This window comes from Anser cygnoides, chromosome 1, assembly GCF_040182565.1.
Source record: "Anser cygnoides isolate HZ-2024a breed goose chromosome 1, Taihu_goose_T2T_genome, whole genome shotgun sequence".
NCBI lineage: Eukaryota > Metazoa > Chordata > Aves > Anseriformes > Anatidae > Anser > Anser cygnoides.
In genome coordinates, this window is record NC_089873.1 from 197,670,001 (window position 1) to 197,691,391 (window position 21,391).

Sequence of the window (21,391 nt, forward strand, 5' to 3'; positions counted from 1 at the left end):
TGATTTCTTTTCTAATGTGCATTGTCATTCCGGCTTTGTCCACAAAACTTGACAGCATCAGTCCCATTCTCTGCCACAGCAGGAGCTTTACCATGGCTTCTGCCATACAACTCAAAGACCGGTGTACTAAATACTGTACATTTACATGTACATTTACTAAGACCAGTAAATGCAACTCTCAAGAGTGCTTTTTAGTCTCAAATGTTTCGAGTTACCCTCAATCCTAACAGTGTGCAGCTATGTAGAAAGGCAATGTTTACCTCTGCCATTTTACACAAATGCTGGCTGCTCCTCAGATATCATTAGAGTAGAGGTTTATGTGTGTTCCTTTTGACAGCAAACATAGCATTTAAAATGTTTGAAACACGGAGTACAGCTGGCCAGTCCCTTCACAATGCTGCAGGTCCATTACCCTCTGAATCTGGAAGCTGCAGAAAATACTTTTTCCCCAGGAAAGCAAATTAGCTGGAACAGTGGCTGGAGGAGTGTAGTGGGTTTACGTGGCAAGGTTTTGGTAGCAGGGGGCCATGTGAGAAGGATCTAGAAGCTGCCCCATGTTTGGTAAGGGCCCCACTGCTGACCAGAGCTGAGCCAATAAGTGATGTTGTTTGTGCCTCTATGAGAGCATATTTAAGACAGGAAAAAAAAAACTTTGCGCCACACAGCAGCTGGGAGAGTGAGAGGAGTGAGGAACAGCCTTGCAGGCACCAAGGTCAGTGAAGAAGGAGGGGGAGAGGTGCTCCAGGCACCGGAGCAGAAGTCCCCTGCGGCCTGTGGTGAGGACCATGGTGAAGCAGGCTGTCCCCCTGCAGCCCATGGAGTACCACGGTGGAGCAGGGTTCCACGCTGCAGCCTGTGGAGGAGACCACGGTGGAGCAGGTGGACCTGCACCGATGGAGACTGCGGCCTGTGGAAGACCCCTGCTGGAGCAGATTCTGGGCCAGAGCTGCAGCCTGGAGGAGACCACGCAGGAGCAGGTGACCTTGCAGGAGCTGCTGCCTGTGGGGGATCCAGGTTGGAGCAGTGTGCTCCTGAGGGATGGACCCCGTGGTAAGGACCCATATCTGGAGCAGTTCTTGAAGAGCTGCTGCCTGTGGGAAGCCCACACCGGATCAGTTCAGCAAGGCCACCTCCTCCCCCCTCCCTCCGCCCATCCGAGCAAAACCACCACAGAGGAGGAAGGTCTATGGCTCCTCCCAGCCCCCTCTGGCCTCCCATCACCCCTACAGTTATTGCCACCACCAAGGCCTCACCAGACAGCAAGGACCCTGCTGCCCCTGGATGGCTGAAAATGCCAGCAGGGGATGGCGAGTCTTGTCCAAAAAGCCCCAGCTGCAACCCAGCCAGGCCCCATCTCCTTGCCTGTCCCCACCAGCACCGAGGCCATGCCATGTCCCTGCAGCTTTACCCACCCATCACATCCACAGCTGCTGCCTCCATGGCGCCACCAGCAGCCACAGCCCTTTCCCACCCCAATAAGGTCCTCAGGTCCATTGCCTCCTGCCTCCCTAACACCTAGCTGCAAGTGCTGGAGTGGGCGGTGGCTGTTAGCCTGCGTAGCACTCCCAAATGGAAAGGAAGAGAATCCTCTTCCTGGCTTTGCAGGCTGCTGCATAGGATGTGGAGGAGAAGGGGACTTTGCCTGGAGTGCTTTTGTGCCCTGCAGACCCCTGGTGGGCATCAAGAGTGTGTTAACCTCAGCTTCTTTCTCCTAACCCCGTCCTTCTCCTGGTGGGAGGCTGCCAATTACACCCTCATCCAGCTCTGCTCTGCTGCTGTTTGGGATATTCTCCCTGGCTGCTGCTTTGTATTAGCTGACAGGTTGAAGACCGTGCTGTGCCTACAACACTGCTGTAACTTTCTCTTAATGAGTAAATCTGGGCCAGGTCGATCGTTACACACCCAAACAGCCACAGAGGAGTTGGGGAGCTGCCATCTCATGCTGAAATTGTCTTCATTTCACCCTGGAGCCTTATGGCTTGCTTGCAGGCCTCTGATCTCCACAGTGGTCATCACAGTTGGGTTTGCCTGGGTAGTAGTATTAGTAGCATTAGTAGTATAGTATTTAGTAGTAGTAGTAAAATATTGTGAATAGTATTAGTGAAATATTATTATATTAGTAAGCAGTTGTGTTAGTACAATATTACACCACAGGTAAATATCCCTTACAAATCCACGATTCGTGGATGGGCCAATTCACCCAGTGTTGAGCCTCAAGGAGCAAACTGGAATAAGAGGGAGAGTAAAACAGCAAAAATTCTTTCCAAGAAGAAAACCACATTGCTTTCTGTGAAATGTGAAAGTTTAATTTTAGCAATGAAGAATTAATTTTTGAGCTCCAGCTTCCCTGTATGACTTCATGTGACCTGTTGGACTTCAGCTTTTTGCTTAAAGCATGCTTCACCAAATGGCAAAGAACATGTACTGAGGATACAAGGTTATTTTTGAGGGAGACCGTTTAGGCTTGTGTTGGAAACCATAATTTTAACCTGGTTTCCATATGTTTACATACTAGAATTTGATTTTAGAAATAATATGGACTAATTTATTTAAAAAGCAACAAAATTGGCAGGCAGACTGAAGAGTTTTAGGAGGAAGTCTAAGGTACCCAAATTTTAATGTTTGTGTCTAAACCAATCTTGTTGATTTTTGTGCAGTTAACTTGAAAAATAAAGTTATTTGCTTTATTATTATTTACCATCATCATCATCATTATTTATTTCTATGTGATGAATAGAAAGATCTGTAAATATCAGTCTGAAGAATAACCATCAAGTAATGGGAACAAAAAGGCTCGTTTGCTCTTCCGAAGTGCTCAAAATCCAGCAGCTGCCCCTGGGCTCGCTGCCCTAATGCACATTCCTTACTTCTGAGAATCACACTGTTGAGACACCAAAACAAAAACTATACTTTAATATTGTCAAAGGAGTCAAAGTAACCTAAGAAACAAAGCTATTGTCTTTGAGTTGAAGCCTGTAATCCTAAATCAAGTATCCTACTTGAAAATATTTTCCTAGAAACTTAAATGCAGGCACCTGGTTTTGAAAAATCTCACTGTGTAATTACGAGAGGAAGCTGACTCTCTGGCTTTGCTTTTGCCACCTAAACCGATTAATGGGAGAAGAAACCTGGTTAAGTTGACATTCTGGCTTGCTGACTAGCAAGGGTTGTTTTTGATCCATGGCCTCTGGTATTTGGATTATTTGCTTTCCCTTTCTTAATCTCTGTGGAGAAACTTTCCCTCACTATTTAAATATTAAATCCTCGCCATACTGGAATGTTGCAGCATACTGCATACAAACAGAGATGTGAGGGCTGAGTTTTTTCAGTGCAAAACAATTCTGAAGTCAAACTCAGAAGGCCTTTGTTCATTTGCCCTGAAGATACAGGGATGTCTTCTGTTGGGTATTTAACATGTATTTGAGCACCAAAGACCCTGTAAGTGCTGACACACATTGCAATCCTTTAGGCTTGTGGGCTGCAGCTGCAGCTTCCCCCTTCTGGCAGCAAGGACAGGGTAGATGGCAACAGCAATCAGAAGGGGACTCTGGGTTTCTGCAGTTTTGGTGTTTAAGTACAATTTATCTTAACAGGCTCCAGACTGAAGTCAGCCCTTTCAAGTCTATCAGATTTTTTTCCCCCAAAGATGTTGCAGTGCCTAGCTAGAGGAGAAAGGTAGCACCCTTCCATTCTTCAAAATGTTGTTTTGAGAAAAACAATCCCTAAACTTCCTTTGTGAAAATTCTGCTGCTATTTGCCACATGTGTAGCTAGTCTTAATTGTGGCTGATATCACCCATCAGCAGGTAGCCCTAATACCCTGATAAACTGTCCATTTCTGTGTTGGGCACTTGTTTTCCTTTTGTCTCTGTCTGACAGGTTGGTTCCCTCCTAAGCATGGCAGCACTAATTAAAGGTACTGGTGTGGTGGTCTCGGTATGATGGGAAATAAAGTTAAAAAATTCTTTTGTGAAATATCTTTTGATTGCTTCCTTTGTGAAGATGCGTTCTATCCAGAGAAGTGCTATGTCCTTCTGAGTGCATGTTTCTGTGGTTGCACTGGTAGAGCACTCGGCCCACTCCTGAAATACAACTCTTCTAAGCTCCCATACGCTCTAATGAAGGCTAGCAATAACACTGCGTAGCATTTAGGCAGCACTCTGATGGAAATACGAGTGCTTAAGTCCCAACCCCACAATTTTTACTGAATAGATAATGAAAGGAAAATCAGACATCTAATAGGGAATTATAAATTCAGAGATTTAGTAAATTGCTTTTATTGTTTCTTGAAGATGGTTACCAGCTTAGATTTGTTGACTGGTTCTGTGCATTGTGTATGGCTTCTACAGCTTTTTGCAATATTACTTTGCACTGAAACAGCAGAGGAAGAGAAAAAGAGAGGAGGTTAAAAAGTTACTGCTCCTTAAAAATTATCAAATCTCACAGATTTAGGTGTCATTCTAGTTAACTAACAAAAGGCCTTTGCTCTAGAACTGGTATAACAATGCAGACAGGTTTATCACCAAACATCACCAAAACAAATCTGTTGACATGTTAACAGTCATGCAACAGGTGAACTTAAAATTGAAGGACCAATGCATAATCTGTCAGTCCAAGACTGTCAAAACCAAATTGCCCTTCAAAATAACCACTTACAAAGGCAACTGCAAGTGCACCACGCTCTGCAGAAAGACACTCAGTCATGTTCTTGGGATATATATACCCTTACGCAGAATATATTGTTATTTGGCTCCATCTGTGTATCTTAAAAACAGGAATGGAGTCCTCCTCTCCAGGCCTGTTGTCCCCACTTTGGTTGCTTCTAATTCTCCTTATGTGGAGATTGTGTAATGTGGATTACCAAGGTAAAGCTCATGAGGAAAAACCAAAATCACATTTTGCTGTTGAGCTAGCTGAGTACTTATGGTGTTGTGATTCTAGAATAATTATTTTAGCCCAAAGCTGCCACTGACGTATAAAGGTGTCCCCATTGTGCTTCAGTGAAAGTGCATCTACATACCCTTTGTTGTACTTGTCCTTCCCCAGGAATTTTTCTTTCTAATTTCCTGCCAATTTCAGCCTGGGTTCCTTCACATGAGGAGCTGAGGAAGAACTGCTCTTTAAGTGCAAACGTTGAAAAACGTTGAGTAAAGCTGGAGAACAGGAACCTCCAATAAATTCAGGAAGAAGTGCAGGAGCAGTAGAAGTATGAAGGAGAAGCAGAAGTATGATGCTGGAAGCACAGTCAGTTTCGGCACCATCAGATGTAACTACTGAATAAGGGCAACAGACAGTCTGCAATAATTTGCAATACAGTCACTGATATAAAGGAAAAAGGTGAAACTCCATGCATTATTTACTGATAATCATATCACTTTTACAATGTGTCATTTACAAATGTAATAGAATCTATTAGCAAATCTTTAAAAAACCACAGGAATTTTGGAGAATGGTTTACACATAATCTAAGTAGTGATTTTTTTTTCTTTTCACTGTAATTACAGGTAAAGGAAATTTACACTACCGATATAAATGCTAAAAATGTGAGGTATTTTCATTGTTTTAATATACAGTGTTTTACAATAAAGTGCATAATAAAATAGACTTAATTATCCTAAAAATGCTTAACAGTCAATTGACATTCATTACTCGAGTTACTGCTTTCATCTTTATTTTGTGGCTAATTTTATAGTGTCAAATAATACACACATAAAAAGTACATAATGCTGCAATATACTGGAGCAGCTTTTTTAAGAGAATATCAGTATTTCCTGTGCACTTGCAACTGATTGCTAGCTGACGCATTCTGGTACTGCTGTGAGGTTACTGTAGTATTCACCAAAGGGGAGGATATAGATTGCCGAATACTCTATAATAAAATGGAGAATAATGAGATGTATATGTGCAAAACCAGAAATGTAATTATGTATAACATTCAAGAAGCATCATTTGACAATATCAATGTGATCTCTTTTCCATTATATGTATATATGTTAAGAATTTAACCTCAGTTATCCACTCTTTTTCTGCAGCTGGGAGCTTGCACAACAGTTGCGCACTCATCGTTGAGAAAATTTCCAAGCCAGTGCCTGAGATCTGTAACTGTATCTACAGGTCCACACTCCTGTTTAAATGATTAAGTATATAACAGTATGGAAAGAAAGCTCTTAAATGGCCATCAGAGAACTTACAGAGACTAGTGTTTTTATTTTATTCATGCAATAAAAATGCTGTAGATGAAGAATTAGTGGAAGAAATGTTTGTTCATTCATGATCAGCTGGCCAAAAAGACTGACTACTGGCTGACAGAAACGTGCATTGGTGGGGAGAGCAGCTATTGTTTTTTAAAGTAGGATGAGCTATGAAGAAATCCCCAGAGAAACCCCTAGGCTCAAAAATGCTATAGTACAAGACAGTTAAACCCAATAAAGGTAACTTTATTGCTACTTTAATTGCTGAAAAATAACATATTTTTAAAGTTGTTGTCCATTAGGAATTAAATTCTTAAGATAGGAGGCAGAGGAAATGAAGCTGAGGTTCCAAGTCACACATATTAAGGCCCACAAGAACAGAGATAACATGGTGCTTTACACAGTCCCACTTCAAAACTAGGCAACCATGTTGAATTTAGGGGCCTCAAAAATGTTCTTTTTTTTTTTTTCTTCTAGTTTCAAACTCAGTAAGCGGCAAAAGCCTTCTGAATAAAAAGTATTTTCTCTAAAATTTTTGTTAGAGAGCTTATAAAATCTAGAGTTTATCCAGTCAAGTATATGAAGTATGCGAAGGTAAGCACAGAAAGTATATGAAGTATACAGTCATCTGGCTATATTTTTTTCCTAAGTAAATACACATTAATATACATTAGCTTCAAAATATACAAATATAAGTTTCCTAACAAATATACATTAAAGGAGGAGGCTGATATTACAGGAATATAAATACTTACTTCTGAAATACAAATTGATCATTTGAAATGTAAATTTTGCACATTGTGCACTTATTTCCCTATTCAGTTCTTTATATGTCAGGTATCATGATTATTTTGTTTCAAATTGACAAGAACTAGAATACATGAACCAAAACATAAACACTTCCTGAAGAAAGGTAATACCTATCACTTACATCTGCAGGTCCAAGTAAGAATTCATTGTATTACCAATTATTTTATGCACTACTGCACATCATTCTCCCTCTCCTCTCAAAATTATTATGAAATACAAATTAATTATGAGTTTTATATAGTTCAAATGGACCCTGCTACATTATTATTCCTTAAAAGTTCTTGAAACTTCTTGGACTTTGCAGGTGTCTTCAGATTTCAAAGGGGAACTGAAGCCAGAGGATAAGGCAGTCGGGTATAAACTCTCAAAGCCTGATTATAGTAATACAAAGTTCATTATGTATTACTTTTTACATAAATAGAATGCTGAAAGTCTGGCAAGCCAGTTAAACAGATTGAAGTAAATATTTTCAACTATATTTTTGCTATAAAATAAGCCACTTTGTAGGAAAGTAGGTCAGTTTGTAGGAAATATAGCTGAACAGGAATAAAGCTGAACTTATTTAATATACTTACTAAAGGAGTGATTATGTGTAAAACACCTGAGGCAGATGGGTTTCTGGTAATGGCTTCTTGAACATCTAAAAATAGAATCAAAGTATATGATAAATATTATTTAATCCAAATACTGGAATAGAAATATGATTCACAATCAAATATTCAGCACAAAACTTCATGAAGATTGTTGAAATGTAGTTTAATAGAACTGTTCTTTTTTCCTCTACTGATATCTGTTGAAGTATGTGACACATCTGTATTTTAAAAAAATTCAGCTAGATATTTGGAAAAAAAAATCTACTGTGTCTATAAAGAAATCTAAATCTATAGAAAAGTGTGTCAGGTGCTAAAGCTGGCAACAAAACTTCCAGACTTAGATTGGTTAGTGACTAACTGTTATTAATTAAACAAACAAACAAACAAAAGCAACAATAACAACAACAACAAAAAACTACAAAAAAAAAGCAAACAACAAAAACCCCAAACCTACAAAGTTACACAGTTTCAGGCACTTAACTTGGTAACATGTGAAAACAAAGCTGAAAAAGGTGAATAAAAATGGTTTAAAATGCCATGTACTTATGTGTCATGTAAGTACTTTACTTATAACACTTTACTTACTAACTTAGAGGTGCATACTTCCATGTACTTCCATGTCATATGCCTAACTGTAAAATTTCAGAGCTTCCCATGACCAATTTTATTTCCAAACTAATTAAGCAAGGTAAATTTAGAATACATATATATATGTATTGTTTTAATTTGCACAGTCACTTCATTTGTAATCCATTGACTTCTATACTTTAATATTCCTTATGTTCTTTTCTTAGTTTCCTCAGTTTTATTTTTCACACTGTGCAAACTTCAGCTTTATTGCTTCCAATTCCTTTGCTGAATTTGCTTTTTTTTTTTTTTCAATTTCTCTGTTATTTATACAGCAATTTCTTGTGTATTTTCTTGCATTTCTCTTTTCCTAATGTATACTTTATTGACCTGAGCACATCATACCAAAACTCCTGTCCTACAAAAGAAGGAATTCTTTACTTCCATTTGCCTTGAAGCAAGAGGAATGAGGTACAGTGTCAGGAAATTCTGAACCACAGCTAGATGGGAGCAGAAATTTTAAGCTATAGTTGCAGAAAGTTTCTAAGAGGTTGCAAAGTTCTTTTATCTTGCTGTTGCAATTTACAAGAAACTGAAACCTTTTTCCTCAAAGTCAAGCAATCCATCATTTGATGTGGAAACATATGGATAGTGTGTTGGAGTTTAACACCATAAAATAAGCCCTGGTCTGGTATGATTCCAGGCAACACAAACTATTGGGGTAAACTTTGGTAAACTGACCATGAAGTAATGCAGTCCACTAGGAAAGTTAAGTAGAACAGTAAAATAAAATCAACGGACTTCAAGAAAACAGACTCTTGTAAACTTGAATAATTGGCAAGTAAAATTTCAAATGAAACAAATCCAAGCAGAAAGGAAAAAACAGCAGAGTTGGAAGTTCCATAAAAAGCAAAAATGACAAGCACAAGTTATTCCAATGTATGGAAAGCCATTAAGAGACCACATAGACTAAGTCACAAGGTCCCCCATTGATTTCCAATACTGTATCATGGGATGATAGAATATCCCAAGCTGGAAGGGACATAAGGTCACAAGGATCATCAAGTCCAACTCATGGCTCCACAGGAGACTACCTAAAAATTAAACCAAATGTCTGAGAATGTTGTCTTGGAAAGGACGGAACACACAAAATGCAGAAACTGTAAAACTACTGAGAATTTTTATAAAAGACCTGCATGATCATGGTATCAAAGAATCATAGAATCATTTTGGTTGGAAAAGACCCTTAAGATCATGTCCAACCATCAGCCTAACACTACCAAGTCCATCACTAAAACACGCCCCTAAGCACCACATCCACACATCTCTTAAACAGCTCCAGGCATGGCAATTCCATCATGTAGGTCAAAGCAAGTACTAACCACAAGATAGAATAGCAAGAGTCTAAGTAGTAAGTTAATTCTACATGTATGTTAGTTCTAATAGAATGACCAATGAAAGCATTTATCCACTGGAGAGAAAAATACCAGGAATGGACTTTTTCTCAACATGCTTCAACAAAATGTCAACTGTGATCAGATAGCTCATATTAAGAAACACTGGCATAAAGCTGGTAAGAAATTGACCTGGCATAGAAAAAGAACGGGGTGTAGAAAGCTCAGGTAAGTCTGACATTTTAAAAGTATTTGTGCAAGTGATATTCACATAAACATTTAGATTTGGCTGCAGCAATCTCAGAACTGCATTTGTGATCCTTAAGAGTTCACGGAGAAGAAGAGCATTCCAAGAGACTAGAATAAAGAAAATGAAAACCTTTCATTATAAAAAGTTAGGTATGCAAAAATACAAAGTGTATAATAAAGAGTAATTATTTGCAAAAAATAATTGAAAAAAAACCTGGATGGATAAGCATCAGAAGAGATTCCTAAGTGAGGCTTGTGCTAGTTTAAAGAACAATTTTGAGAAACATCTATTACAAACAACAGCTACTGTTGAGCTGTTTCTGAAGGGCTGAACTAGTTTCTGAAGGTGTCCTCCAATCATATTTTGATTTTTTTTGACAAAGGCAAAGTCACCATTATTTTAAATTAATTCTGTTGACTATAAGAAGGTTTAATGATTTTGATCTACTGTTTGCTATAGTTAGTAAAGAATAATAACAAGAAAATAAGAGGAAAAGAGATTTCTATCATGAGATTAATGTTTTTAATCCAAACTAATCCAAGACAACAAAATATAAAGTTACTTAACCACTTGATGTAGGATCCTATTTATTATCAAACTTACTTTGTAGCCTTTGATTGAGACGATCAAGAGACTGGAAAATCTTCTCTTCTTCTACTGAAAGTGCACTCATGCCTAGACACGGAGCCCTGTTAAGCAGAAAGGGTTGTCTTGCTGGTTGCACACCTTCCATAGCTGCCAGGATTTCATCTTCTGCAGCTGGTGTACTTGCTAGTTTTTCTGCCATAAGAAACTGAGCAGTGCTTTCTGAAACTGATGAGATTATAGGGGTAAACTCAAGCGAGAAGAGCTCATGACATTTAAATATACTGCTTGCTTTTGTGACTATGGGTCTGTGAAACATAAAATTCACATTAAAAGATCAAAAAGATGGCAGTCAAGAAGCATGATATGTCAGAAAATGATATAATTAAGATCACTAATGTGTTTTACAATGGGGATGACTTGTTCCAGAGCAAGTTCTACTAGTCTTGCAAATATATAATAAATCAATACCTGTCCATATCATACTGTTATGTATGATGCATACAGCTATCATACAGCTAAATACAATCAGGAACAGAATTAAACTTGACTATTTGTTCTTATGCATTTATAAAACCATCAATGTCATAACATATAGTGCTGTATTTTACATTTCTGTGAAAAAAAAAATAGGTCTAGACAACAAACTAGAATCACTGATGCTAAAAGACACAAGTGATGTTACACAGTGCCTACATTAGGTCACTACTTTATGTATAACAAAGAATCGAAGTGAGATGTGTTACTATACCTTCTTCAGACTTGTAGGTGTTATTCATACTTTGTGCTGGATCAAATGCAGATTGAATAGGACTCAGCTGGACAGCATGTAACGAATTCTATCAAAATATTTTAAAACTATTTTAAGTGTAATTTAAGGTAACTGTATTACTTTCTGAACATTTTTATTTATTATTTCATATTAATAAATGTTTCAAGTGCAAAAATATTAGTGCATACTAATTCAGTAGATATATTGAAGTTGATCGTATTATTTTCATTAGTAGTGACAGCAAGCTGACTTAGCACATTAATTCAAAATTGTGACATCGAACAAATCTTTGATATACCTGAAATTCTTTCAATTTTGAGGAAAAATAAGCTTTTTTTTTTTTTTAATAGTATCAAATATTTACCTGTGTATGATGAGTAGATGTCTTTTTAGATGCCACAATTTGCCTTCTCTGTTCTGAAAAAGTTCTGTGTGTATGTTCACAGTTATCAAAAATCTGTTTTTGTTGTGTAACAGGAACAACACCTTAAATGAGATGCATACAAAAATAAAATAAACACATGTAAAAACATGATAAAGAAGGAAAACTATTAATGGTGAATAAATTTCTCTGTCGAAGTTTAAATGTCTATCTTATGGATGTTTGCATCAGATCTCTCTAGATTTATTTTCCTACAGTGAACAGTGAAACAGGTGCTTCTAAGGCTTATTTAGTTTAATCTTAGGATAAGACTATAAAATCCAGATGTGGATTATATGCGCTATATAGTATTTTCCCTCAGATAGAGAGGCCTAACTTAGACATTGTACTTCAAATTTATCTCAGTTTTGTCTGGTGTAACAGTACATTTTCATAATCAAACCATCAGGTTTCAAAATGAAAATTAAGCTCTAATTTAAATTTCCACGCATACAAGCTGAAGATGCAAATCACTATTTTCACCTGCAAGTCAGGATCTACATATCCAAGGTGACATTATATTCTCATTTGTAAATAGAGTTACTTGATTTCTTCTTGGGAATATAAATTACCTATTTATTTATGTAATTGTAAATTTAATGTACAGCTTTATAAGTAGAAGTTCATGACTAGGCCAAGGAGTCTTTTAGTGATTTTAACAGAATTTTTGTTCTTTACTTGTTATTATAGTGATATTCAACAAAGCAGCATTCTTACTGTTTGCAGAGAAAGAAAACAATTCATTCATCCTAGAAGAAGGTTTGATAATAGTCTTCTGGCTGTTCTCACCAGCAGTAATACAGGATACAGGAGCTTTAAAAGGTTGCCATTTAGTTATATGTGAATTATTGTAATGTGACACATGATGCTGAATAGCACCTGAAAAGAAAGAGAAATGTGACTGTGTTACATTGAAATTTGAAAAGAACCAAAGAAGAAACCCCGTGTTGCATTAGTAATCACATAAACTTTCCCTGAAAAATAAATTCCAAAGTTACTCTACTGATACATCAACATTTAATTGAATCAGTTTGCAAGATTAGATCTATGACTAGGAAAGACTCCTTTGGGAAATTTAATACAAAATATAACAAGCAATAGTATATTTAAGGGCATGAGATACTGAGATATGTCTATTTTACTCTAAGCATGTGCATTAGTCCCACGTTTATCACACAATCACAGAATCATTTAGGCTGGAAAAGACCTTCAAGATCATCAAGTCCAACCATCAACCTGACCTACTGAATCCCATCACTAAACCGTGTCCCTTACTGTGCCCACAAGGCACAATTTGTCTCAGGCTGAATGTTAAACACATTTTTAAAGCATTTTACTGGCTGAACACCAAAGAAGTTAAAATAATTCTAATATCCAGCAATCAGAGGATAGCTTGTGTCAGCCAGAAAATACACCATTTCAAGCCTGGAACCTGAGTTAAAGGAAGCCTGGAACCCCAGTTAAAGGACGGTCCTCATTTATGACAATTTTGTTTATTCGGCTCATTCTCACTTTCTGTAGCACATATTTGTCATACATTGCAGATCACATTTTCCCACAGACCTTAATGAGCCCTGTGATAGTGCCACAGCAGATAATTTACTCAAGAACAACGCAGTATTCAGCCTCTCTAGCAAGCCCTTCAGGACAAAGACCATGGTGATCTATATGCATTTGCAGGCAATAGAACAAATACTAGCCAGCCATTGAGACTTATCTAGAGTATTTAAAATAAAGAAGACTTTGAAAACACAAAATGTAAGCAGATACTGAGAGAGGGCCGCCACCCCAATTATAAAACGAGGTTGCTCAGCTCTTCCTCTAAAAGAGCTGCAGCTCTGTGACACTGGGGCTTGTTCACTGATCTGATATGCAAATAAGGGCATCAACAGGCAAGTACCTCTGCTGGAGGCCACACATGGTAATGGCAGACTTCATTCATTTCCAATGTAAAATCAAATAGGCTAACTTAAATCACACATATCTTAAGCTCATCTGTTTGCCTTTGAACTGGAATGGACAAGCAGATAAAATTTCTCATTTCTTCCACCTCCTTCAGGCCAAGAATATTCATCCAGCTCTGCTCCCATAGTTAAAACTATGTATTTACTGTAGGTAAAACGAGAAACAGTTTTTTTTTTTTTTTTTTTTTTATGTTACGGGAATGCCTTATTTTGCTCGAAAATCTCTCTGAGCTGCGTGGCTGATCACAGCTCAGTCAGCAGGTTGGAGTGCTGCATGTACCTGCAGCAGGGGTTGGTTTCAGGAGCTCTGCTTCCAGCTGCAGCCCTCAAGAGAAAGCAAAGCAGCATATAATAGAGAAACCACCAGCAGAAGGATGCCATCACTGCCTGAAGGTACAGCATGTAGCTGAGTTGCAGAGGAGAAACAAGCTAAATCAAGAAGTATGAAACATTTTGAAAGGTAAACCCCAAGAGATTAAAGTTTATTCTCCCAAAACTTCTTACACATCTTTTCTCTTACCTTACCAATCACCTTTTGCATCATATTGCTCTTAAGGTTATTTTCTAATAAATTGCAAGAAATTTCTGAAAAATCCCTGAAATTTCATAAAATTTAAAAATTTGTATCTTAAAGTTCTTTATAAATCAGACATTTTGAAGAACAGCAAATTTGTCCAGTAGAAGTTTTTCATTGTTTATTTATTTATTTATTTTAGTATTAATTGTATTAATGAGACTAAGACTTAATAATTTTAGGCATTTACAGTGTCAGCATTTTAAAAACACGGTAGATCTACATTTCTTTCACTTCCAGGTGGCAGTGACTTGGATAACAAGCTATGACTCCCAGTTACCTTGTAAAAATTGCTCATATAAACCTACTTCCTCTTATATCATTATTTAGACCACCTGTCACATCTGCTCATTAGTCAGGTATATAATCTTAGGAAAAGCACTTCCTTTTCATTTAATATTGTAGAGAGCTTATAAAAATGGGGATCCACATTTGAGAGGCCTCTGGGCATCACTAGAATAGAAATGATAATTACAAATGCTGAAAACTTGTTAAAACCAAGTATTGTGTGAATTGATGAAAGGCTGAAGGTTTTAACTAAAAACAAACTTGTGATGTAATTTAAAAGTATATTCTTATGAACGTCCCCCACCCCAAAAGCCCAGACACATGACTCTAAACCAGCAGCAGAGTCCTTTGGAGCTAGGGCAGCACGCAGTCCTTTCCATGCACTTCTTGTTTTTTCAGCTGTTGGGATATGATCAAGATGTAATCCATTTTCTGCATTAACAGATCTTTCAGTGCAGGTCACTGAACGATCTTGACAGGCACTTGTCTGACCACTATTTACAGAACAAGTATTTTTTTTGCCAAAGGTTCGTATCTGGACGTGCTGCAGCAAGGTGTGGCCAAGTCAGAATTACAGGTAATGCTCTCTCTGTGTGCTCTAGTTCTCCTAGTTAAAGTTTGATCTGCTAACAAAACATGCCTTTCATTGAAATAATTACCATTTGTAGTGGCAGCTTGAAGACTGGAGGAAGGCTGTGGCTGAAACCCCAGGCTGACCATGGTTTTGTCACTTGTGTTTCCCGTTGTAGGTGCAGATGGTGGGTAAGGTACCAGCACCCTGCCTCGAGCTGCTGGAATTGTGTTGGCTTCAGTGGCCGACTGTGGTTGGACCAGAGTGCCTCTTCTGTTCTTCAGCATAAAACCCGACTGGGCTCTTACGGGTCTTGGTCTTCTGGTTATTTTTGGCTTATTTTTGTGTTGATTACCTTTGTAAATTTTAGATTTGTTATTACATACTGGGCGTTTGCCTTCTTCATCTTTTGATACCACCCAAGCTTTTTTAGCAAAAGAGGATCCAGTAGACATAAACGTATTCAGAGACATGCACTCTTCATTTGATGTTCCAGAATTAACATTTGGTTTTGATATATGAGAATTTTCCTGGTGATTTCTTGTGAATGTGGTGTTTGAAGAGTGAACAACCATATTTAAATTAGTCCAAGGAGCATCACTTGCAGTTTGAAGACATTGCAGCTGTGCAGAAGATATTTCACTGGTATTTTTTTCATAGCGTTTCTCATCATTTTCCATTATTATCTTGTTAATCTGATCATACCATCTTAGTTTCCTATTGGTTTTTTCATTTTCTGCACTTTTCTTTTTCATTTTTGCCAGTTCCAAACTGTCTCTGATAGACGACACAGGTCGAGCTCCAAAACTGATCCCATGGTTCATAACCACAGCTTTGAAATGACTGGGTTCATATTTAGATTCCTTCTTTAAGATACTTCTGAATAGTTTTGCTCTTTTTCTGTCATAAATTTTGTTTTTCAGGGTTTTGTGCTGTGCAGGAATGCCAAAACTCAACTCTGTATCAGACACCAGTGACATAGTTTCAACCACATTCGCCTTCTCTTCCTCCTTGTTATTTTGTTGCTTAACATTGCACAGAACTGAGGCATCCTGAAATAAAGATGATCCTTGGTCAACGTCATCAACACATCTAATGTTTTCTTCTTTTGTTTCAATCACTTTTCCCAAAGTATTTTTAAAAAAATCTTTACTAATGTTTTTGTCCTTTGGCAACGTATCAGCTGTGCTGGGAACACCAGTGGAACACCTCTGATTAGGAAATAAGATTCCAGATGTTGCAATAGGTTCACTGAAGGTTTGCACAGATTTACTTCTGTTTTGTGGGGTCATTTTAAAGCTCTGTTCTTGCATCAGATCCTGAATTCTTTCTCCTGGAATAGAATCAGGGCTGGCCCAGGCTTTGCTAGGACTGAAAACAGGATGACCAGTGGTCAATGTGCTGGCCGTTCCAGAAGATGGATTTCTTCTTTCTTCTTTTATATTTTGCAGAAAAGTAAATGCTTTATTTACAGAGCTTTCTTGATTACCAGAAGTAAAGAACTCTGCAGCTTTTTTTTCAGATCTGTGAGAAACAGATGATTCCTCTCCTGAACTGTTTACATGTTCAGCAAGAATTAGAACGTTATGTTTAGCTAAAAGATCACGAACAGGTAAGTTGTTGTGGCTGTTTTGGGAATCTAAATTTCTCTGACAATTATTTAGGTGTATGTTTTTAGAAGTATTTTCAGTTGTATAAATCAAATCATTGCTCCTGGTCTGTGATTTTCCAGGATTATACTGGGCACAGTCACACTGCGTAGTCAAAGGTGATTCACTTGGTGGTGTGCAATTTCCATTTTGTTCCCCAGCCTCAAGACTGTCAAGACTTGATAAACTCTCTGAATCGTCTGTTTTCTCAACTTCTTGATGAAAATTCTGAAATACAGACATAAAACCAGACTGTTAAGTTTATCAGTTTTTTTTTTTTTCTTCATTGATACTAGTTTTTCATTTTAACTAGAGGTTAGGCTAAAATACAATCAATACTGGGCCCAATGTTTTTATGACTGAGGGTCACAGCACTACTAATGTTTCCATCACATCAAATTTTACCTGTGTTTAATTGCAAAGGAAAATGATCTGCTTTTGGGATCAAATTCAGAGGAAAGAACTGCACACTTCAACAAGTCTAACTGTAAAACTTATAACAATTCTACAATATCAAAAACAAAGGATCAAGACTAGGGGAATCTAAGCAACACTATTGTTTCTGGATTACCCTATGACACATGATGATTATTGTACTCTAACACGCAACGGAGCTTAAAAAACAAAAGAGAATCCATGAAAATGCAGATTCGATATTAAATCTTCTCCAAACTTGAATTATTCCATAATACTAGACTGAACATCTTTGATTGTTTGTTTTTTTTTTCATACAAAGCGCCACAAGTAAGGAGGATTTAAATGTCATGGCATACGCAACAGCTGTCATATTCACACTCCTTAACTCCCTCTCCTCATCTTTCAGAAAGAGGAAAATATCATTTGCTCTATCCAGACTGATCAAGTGTAAGGGTATAAGGGATTCCATGCCCTCCCCCAACCTCCTCAGCATAATGCAGCAATGAATAAGAGCAATAGGCACCATTCAAATCGCCAGTGGGGTGACTTTATGTGCTATGCAGGCATTTTCTTCGCTAATACTTCTCCATCTAGACACTGAGATGCCTGACATGGTTGAAAATACGTATTTTCTTAAGTACAAGATTTGAAAATGCACATAAATGTCAAGGAAAACATGCCTATTATCTACTTTCACATTCCTGTATTCTTCTCTCTCTGTGCTGTTAAATCCACTTCCATATAACTGAGCTGCTACATTATTTTACACTATGCATTGGAGAAAATTGTGATGAAAAACTAGGGGAAACTGCCTTAGGCATAAAGCAATCCCACTTTTTTGATTAGTGGCTTTAAAAGAGAAAGGTTCCAAGTGGCAAAATCTGTTCACCTAGGTGAGTTATTATATGTCCCTCCGGAAATTAGAATAGATGTGAATAGAATGTGCATAAAATTAGTGAATAAGAACATATTTTTGTAGTAAAACTGTTTATTCTAACAAAAAAAAACCCATAATATTGCATAGTTTATAGCTGTACAAATATTTTAAATTGCAAAATAAAAATCTGAGTGGGTCCTGAAAGACTTTTTATGATTGAATTAAACCTTATCTTGCCCTAAATGTTAAGAGGTTGGTACAGTCTTCTATTATAGTTATGATCTGAGATAAAGAAACTAAATACAAGAACAAAGAACCAAGTGTAGAGAAAGATCCCTTTAGGGAACTTTTTAAAATTAAAGCTATACAAACTGGTGTCTTTCTAATAGAAAAGAATAAATAATGCATTGTTAGTTATTTATTAACCTTTATGTTTGGCTAAATTGTATTGTTAACCTTTGCTTGAACTTAACCAAACAAGGAAAAGGCATATGCTCATAGGTTTCTGTACCAGGCCAAATTGAAGAACTAACTCTGAAATTTTCAAATGGGAAAAGCAAAACAAATCAAAGCAAACCATCAGTAAAAATAAAGCAGAGGTGTCTGGCTTACTTCTTGTCTGAACTGGAGACTGCACCTGTATGCCTAAACATGCACTTCTAAAATGACTAGGTTAAATATAGGGAAAAAAATGTAACGGTTGATATAAAAAAAATACACACCTCTTTCTATAGCAGGTTAGCTTAAAACTGCTTTGTAGAATGCAAGAAAAGCTGCAACTTTTAAAAATTAAAATCAAAACAATTCAAATATTTTTGGTTCAGAGGTTGAAAACAGATTTAATCCCATGTATGTAATGTTACTGTCCTTGTACAACAAAACCTCATGGGGACAAAAGATGTCAGTTGAGGCAACCTCCAGAAATAAGTTTGAAACTAAAAATGAAGAAGGCATCCTCATTTAAATGCATAATCACTTTTACTTAGTTCATGCAAATTTAGCTCACATACATTTATTTTGTTGTAGCATGCAATTTAATCATTTCACACATGAAGGCTGCTTATCATTCTCATTAAATATTTACATGTTTTATTTTGTTTTTCTAGTGTACTTTGTAATCGAAGTAAATGTCGCATTTTCTTCTAAAAACACATAAAGAGTACTATGCATACAGACCTCAAAAAGCATTCAGCAATTATTCATTCCTTTAGTGGTCAATAGTGGTAGGGAAATAAACCTGGAAATCACAATCATTTGTTTTAAACTTCGAGAACATTATAGGATGATAAGGCAGCAAAAATGTTCACAGTGTACTATGCCTTTATTTTCTAGATTTGTGTATCTTTTCTGTTACATAAATACAATTTATTGTATTGCCTGTTGCCTTCATTTTCTTATGTCCCTAATACAGGAAGTCTAAACCCAGCCTGTCCACATACTTGGTACTTTGGGAGAGGGAATACTTCTGAGGAGTTAAAGAGGTCTCTCATACGTCTTAAGACTTAGAACAGCTGTTTTAAGCAATTTCAATTCAGCAAAGCACTCAAACAAAGAGAAAACATAAGCCTAAGAAACCTTTCATGAGGCAAATGAAAGAATAACATTGCAATAAGTATAATATTAAGAGAAACTGACACGTGAATTTTCTGCCAACAGACTCTGTCAGAACTCCATTACACCAAAAAGCTGCCACATACGTATTTGACATTTTCTGCAGAAGTGCTGACTGTTCACAGTTCCAAGAAATGAATGAGAACACTCTTCTGAAGACGAATACTGTAAAAATGCTACCTGTTCTGAAAACCCAGGCTCCTCTCTTCTCACACTATTTGCTAATTTTGAGAATTTTGATTTTGATTTTTGGTTTATTTACAGGAGTTCTTTGTGTGTTATATGGAAATAATGCTCTCTCTCACTTTCGTTGTGAAGTAAAAGACACAAATGTTCATAAAGACACAAAGCTACCTTTCAAAGCCAGTGAGGTACCTAAACACCTTTACTGGTTTTGAGTTCACCACCTTTGGAATGGGAATGTCCATTAGAAAACTAGCAAACTGTTGTCTATGCATGCTTGGAAAACACATACAATTCACGGCACTACACAATGCTGATTTCTCAGATGATTTGGGCCAAGAAAGCAAATGCCACTGAGGCAGGATTTTGGTTCATCTGTTAGACAACAGATCCAGAATATTCCACCGAACCCACCAAAGAAACTATAGAGATGTGGGATGACCAGAGAAAAACTTCCTACCAACACTCTTGTTTTTTCTAGTTCTTAGATGTTTCCTATTTCCTAGTGCTTTTTTTTTTTTTTTTTTTAAATTATTGTTTATAAAAACATTTATCTACCTTCCCCTAAAAACCTACTGGATGTAAAGCTGATATTCATATGCTTTTCCTTCCACTATTTGAAAGCATAATTAAGTTGGCTGTTACAAGATCTGTGAGTTTCCTGGGTCCCAGTTGTTCTCTGCCTGTTCCTGTCCGAATTCTGAGTGTCTGGATTAACGCTTGCTTTCTCAGTTGGTGAGCCATACTTCCTCACGGAGATGTGCCAGTATCAGGCATTAACTGCACAGCAAAGCTCAAGCTGCAAAGATCTACAGAAGTGCTGCTGAGGATTGATAAGAATTAATACTGTATAAAATTGAAAGAGGTGACTATGTTTCTGTTCCCCAGCCACCATGAGCCTACTAGGATAGAAGAGAAATATATGAAGAAAAATAGTTAAATTTTATTTTGCTTTCCACTTCACAAAAAGAGGTTTATCTCTTAAAACAAAACAAAACAAAATACATCTCTGACATCTTCAAAGGGCAGAATTACTCCAGACAGAGATACTTTAATCTTGGTGAGAAAGCAATAGATTTCCCAACTTCCCCTTGAGACATTGTTATATACTCTTTCTGACAAGACCAAGTTATCATAATATAAAATCCTGGCAGATCAGTGTGCACAAACTTTTATTTTCCATTCCCTTCCTGCAAGCAAACATTTTATTATTGCCATAACCACAGTAAATAAGAGATCAGATACTGTTGTTTTTCCCTCTTTTCCTTCCCTTTAGCTGCATTTATGAACATTTTATTCTGTTCCAATAAAACAAGTCACTTTAAAAACAGCTCTGAAGAAATGAAGAAATAATCTAGTGCATAGCTGCATATATATTTCATATATACATATATATATATGGATGTATGTATATGAATATAAAAACAAAAATATAAGCATGGTAATATGTATGGCAGTTCTTATGAAAAAGTATATGCTTGTAAAGGGGGAACAGGTATATAATAGATGACAGTTCTCAATTTCTCTTTTTCTGTGCTTTGTGACCAATGTTGTATGTGTAACAATTGTTATGTTTTCACAAGCTAAGTCTTATTAACATATTCATCTACCTGTGAAACAAAATCTTTTGTACTGAAAATGCTGTTTCAGCTTCAATTCTATATGATCTTCTGTT

At 37.0% G+C, this 21,391-nt stretch overlaps 1 protein-coding gene across 9 annotated transcripts in view; it reads right to left on the reverse strand.

Moving 5' to 3' along the window:
* Nucleotides 1-3,122: 3,122 nt before the first annotated feature.
* The window catches only part of CEP126 (centrosomal protein 126), a 39,653-nt gene continuing 21,384 nt past the window's right edge, over nucleotides 3,123-21,391 (reverse strand). For 2 of the 9 annotated variants that reach the window (XM_048078222.2, XM_048078228.2), the window contains 7 exons: nucleotides 15,068-16,856; nucleotides 12,300-12,461; nucleotides 11,526-11,647; nucleotides 11,141-11,228; nucleotides 10,408-10,617; nucleotides 7,576-7,640; nucleotides 3,123-5,294 (listed from right to left, as the gene is read on the reverse strand). In XM_048078222.2, the coding sequence (XP_047934179.2) occupies nucleotides 5,058-5,294; nucleotides 7,576-7,640; nucleotides 10,408-10,617; nucleotides 11,141-11,228; nucleotides 11,526-11,647; nucleotides 12,300-12,461; nucleotides 15,068-16,856 (2,673 nt within the window). In that variant the 3' untranslated portion in view covers nucleotides 3,123-5,057. Of the gene's footprint in view, nucleotides 5,869-7,573; nucleotides 7,641-10,407; nucleotides 10,618-11,140; nucleotides 11,248-11,525; nucleotides 11,648-12,299; nucleotides 12,462-15,067; nucleotides 16,857-19,098; nucleotides 19,160-21,391 lie in introns of those variants that run through there. The other 7 variants (XM_048078223.2, XM_048078229.2, XM_048078225.2 and 4 more) reach the window with 7 other exon arrangements.